We start from the raw sequence: 4,169 nt of genomic DNA on the forward strand, positions 1-4,169 counted from the left end.
AAAAAAAAAAAAAAAAAAAAAAAGAGTGCTGGCTGCCTACCCAACATTCTCCCCTTCTCCCTTAGTGTCAGAACCCCTTTGTTATTAAGGGTAGATACGTATCCAGCAAATAAGCCACATCTCCCAGCCTCCATTCCAGGTAGGGGAGGGTGGTTGCTGAGATGGAAGCAGAAGTCATTGGGTAGGGCTTTTGGGGAAAGCTATTTAAAAGTGCCCTTTTGGCTGAGTGTGGTGGCTCATGCCTGTAATCCCAGCACTTTGGGAGGCCGAGGTGAGCGGATCACGAGGTCAAGTAATTGAGACCATCCTAGCCAACATGGTGAAACCCTGTTTCTACTAAAAATACAAAAATTAGCTGGGCATGGTGGCGCACGCCTGCAGTCCCAGCTACTTGGGAGGCTGAGGCAAGAGAATTGCTTGAACCTGGGAGGTGGACGTTGCAGTGAGCCGAGATGGCGCCACTGCACTCCAGCCTGGGGGACAGGGCAAGACTCCGTCTCAAAAAAAAAGTGCCCATTTGCTCTTCTCCCCTTTCTTCTGTTTTCCCTTCCTCAAACACAAAATTGGCAGCTAGAGTGCCAATAACCATATTGTAGCAAACCTAATATTGGAAACCATTTGTTAAGGATGGCAGAGCAGAAATACAGCATCTGAGAATCTGATGACCTGTCCTACTAGCCCTGGACCCCATAATACTATTTTTCTTTTATGTGGTGGAAAAAATAAACCTGCTTCTCATTTAAGCCATTGTTACTTTGAGTGGCTCTTCCTAGCAGCTGAAGGTAATTCCTTACTAATACCAGCCGGCCTCAGTAGTTTCACAGGTGCTTCTCTTCTAGCAATCCAAGACGTCATCCTCCTCTGGTGCATAAGAAAATCCCAGGAATGCAGTTGAGGCCCCAGAGCTGCTGGCCACAGTGTCAGGGATACAGCCAATGGACTTGGACACAGCTTCCTGGGTGAACTCTGGGTCAAAATGCTTCAAGTCAGCAGGTCCTGCCTGTCAATAAAAGCCAACGATGAGAAGACAACACCAGGGTCAGAGCTGCCAAAGGAGCCCAAATCCTCCAAGAGGGGTGTCAGGCCTCTCTGAGTGTATCATGCTACATAGTCATCCGTACTTAACTGTCACTTTCCTGTGCATTTACATTAATCATTTGATTCCTCTCACCCCCTGGCATTCTGCCTCAACACCAATCCTTAGATAAATCAGTTAATCAACATACACTTAGTGAATGCCTACCAGGCACTGTTTATGGCACTGGGAACACAGGAGAACAAGACAAAGTGAGCCCCTGCGTTCATGGAGCTTACATTGTGTAGGGGAGTAGGAGGATTGGTAATGAGCATGTTTACAAATAGATAACTTAGGATGGCTATAGGTCCTATGAAGAAGATAAAATAGGGTAATATGGCAGAGATTAACGGAGGCTGCTCTTGCTATTTTGGAGGAAGACCTGTGAGGGGATCACAGAAATGATCACAAACTCCCCACTTCCCATCCAGAGGTGGAATCTATTTCTCCGTTCCTTTAATAGAAGTTAGCCAAATGACTTGGTTAGGCCAACAGGACATTACCAAATATGACACAAGCGGAGGGTTAAAAAACGCAGGTCAGGAGTTGCTCTCTGGCTGTACTTCTAACCCTGAGGCCACCGTGTGAACAGTCCCAGACTAGCCTGCTGGAGCGTGAGAGGCTTCATGAAGAACTCCGTTGCCCTGGCTGCCTGCCAACTCAGGCATGTGAGTGAGGCAATTCTAGATCAACAACTGCCAACTGTCCTGCCAGCTGATCACAGACATGAGAGAGCTCCACAGAGACCAGCTGGCCTGGCCCAGACTTTAAAAACCACATAGAATCTGAACAAAAAAAATTTTTTTAAGAGACAAGGTCCTTTTTGCTCTGTTACCCAGGCTGGAGTGCACTGGCATGATCATAGCTCACTATAGCTTCAACATTCCAGACTCAAGTGATCCTCCCACCTCAGCCTCCTGAGAAGCTGGAACTACAGGCATGCAGTACCACACTGGGCTAATTTTCTATTTTTCTGTAAAGATGGAGTCTCGCCATGTTGCCCAGGCTGATCTTGAACTCCTGGCCTCAAGAGATGCTAATGCCTCAGCTTCCAAAAGTGCTGCGGTTACAGGTATGAGCCACCATCCCTGGCCAAGAGATCGTTGTTTTAAGCCACCTAGCTTTGAAGTGGCTTGTTATGCAGCAAGAGCTAACCAATACAGTCTCTCTGTGGAGGAGGCCCGGGTTTTATGAAGTAAGCAGGTAAGTAAGGAGAAGGGCTTGTAAATCTGCTTTAGTGTGCAGATTTGAGCACTGGATCAGATTGGATACACTTGGTCTGTGTAACCAAACAGATACAGTTTTCAGATTCTAAATAAGGCTACGAGACAAGGCAGTCCCAGCCCAGGACTCAGAGTTCCAAGAGCAGAATGTGCATCCTGACCTTAGAAGAAAATGATACTAAGGCAACTTACTCAAGGCCTCACAAGTATTAGGTGACAGAATCAGGCATACAGCTCCAGAGTGTCTCATTCTAAAGTCTATGCATCTCTGCCTAGTATTCCATGTCTGGTTCTCTCTCCAGGGTGTACACTTGACATTACCTTCACTGTCTTTTTAAAATCCCAAGGAAAAGAAGCTTTTCTGGTGCCTGACCTGAGTGTAACCTATCTGATCCAGTGCTCAAAGACACGTTCATGAATAGGTAATTCACCAAAGGAGAAATGTAGATGGTGAATTAACATTGGCAGTGTTTGGTATGCCGGCTGTTTTGATCGAAGAGGCTTGACACCTCACTTTACAGGTTGACAACACAATCTCACACGTCTACCTCAAATAGGACTCCTTTCATTCATACTGCCACTGCTAATTAACATTGTAAAACTAGCACTTTGGGAGACAGAGGCAGACAGATCACTTGAGGTCAGGAGTCCAGACTAGCCTAGCCAACATGGTGAAAACCCATCTCTACTAAAAACACAACAACAAAATTAGCCAAGTGTGGTGCTGAGCACCTGTAGCTACTCAGGAGGCTGGGGTATGAGAATTGCTTGAACCTGGAGAGGCAGGGGTTGCTGTGAGCTGAGATTGCGCCACTGCATTCCACCCTGGGCAACAGAACAAGATTCTATCTCAAAAAAATAAAAAAGCCAGGCGCAGTAGCTCAGGACTGTAATCCCAGCACTTTGGGAGGCTGAGGAGGGCAGATCATGAGGGCAAGAGATTGAGACCATGGTGAAACCCCGCCTCTAAAAAATAAATAAACAAATTAAAAAAATTAAAAAAGAACCTAAAAATGGCTGGGCTCGGTGGCTGATGCCTGTAATCCCAGCACTTCGGAGGCTGAGGTGGGTACATCACTTGGGGCCAGGAGTTCAAGACCAGCCTGGCCAAAATGGTGAAACCCTGTTTCTACTAAAAATGCAAATATTAGCCAGGCATGGTGGTACATGCCGATAATCCCAGCTGCTCAGGAGGCTGAGACATGAGACTTGCTTGATGTGAGATTGTGCACTTCAACCTGGGTGGCAGAGAAAGACTCTGTCTCAAAAAAAAAAAAAAAATCCAAAAATGTTAGCATTGACACTTCCCCATCTGGAGTCCATCTTAAGGAAATGACCAGAATTCTGGGTAAAGACATATACTTAAAGCTGTTCGTCAGCACATCATGATAAGAAAAAACATGGTAACAACCATATGATTGCCATTATGGGGGAGTAAACTATGCCACCAACATAAGATTGAAATATTATTCAGCCACTAAAAATTATATTTATGGCCGGGTGTGGTGGCTCATGCCTGTAATCCAAGCACTTTGGAGGCCAAGGTGGGCAGATCACCTGAGGTCAGGAGTTCAAGACCAGCCTGACCAACATGGTGAAACCTCGTCTTTATATTTAAAAAAAAAAAATTATATTTATAAAATTTTTGGCCGGGTGCGGTGGCTCAAGCCTGTAATCCCAGCACTTTGGGAGGCCGAGGCGGGTGGATCACGAGGTCAAGAGATCGAGACCAACCTGGTCAACATGGTGAAACCCCCGTCTCTACTAAAAATACAAAAAATTAGCTGGGCATGGTGGCGCGTGCCTGTAATCCCACCTACTCAGGAGACTGAGGCAGGAGAATTGCTTGAACCTGGGCGGCGGAGGTTGCG

At 46.3% G+C, this 4,169-nt stretch overlaps 1 protein-coding gene across 4 annotated transcripts in view; it reads right to left on the reverse strand.

Annotated features, from left to right (window-relative positions):
- Positions 1-467: 467 nt before the first annotated feature.
- SGK2 (serum/glucocorticoid regulated kinase 2) overlaps positions 468-4,169 on the reverse strand; it is a 24,486-nt gene continuing 20,784 nt past the window's right edge. For all 4 annotated transcript variants that reach the window (XM_017542234.2, XM_037743357.1, XM_017542233.2 and 1 more), the window contains one exon: positions 468-1,000. In XM_017542234.2, the coding sequence (XP_017397723.1) occupies positions 836-1,000 (165 nt within the window). In that variant the 3' untranslated portion in view covers positions 468-835. The remainder of the gene's footprint in view (positions 1,001-4,169) is intronic.

The sequence above is a fragment of the Cebus imitator genome, unplaced genomic scaffold, assembly GCF_001604975.1.
Source record: "Cebus imitator isolate Cc_AM_T3 unplaced genomic scaffold, Cebus_imitator-1.0 Scaffold141, whole genome shotgun sequence".
Classification (NCBI taxonomy): domain Eukaryota; kingdom Metazoa; phylum Chordata; class Mammalia; order Primates; family Cebidae; genus Cebus; species Cebus imitator.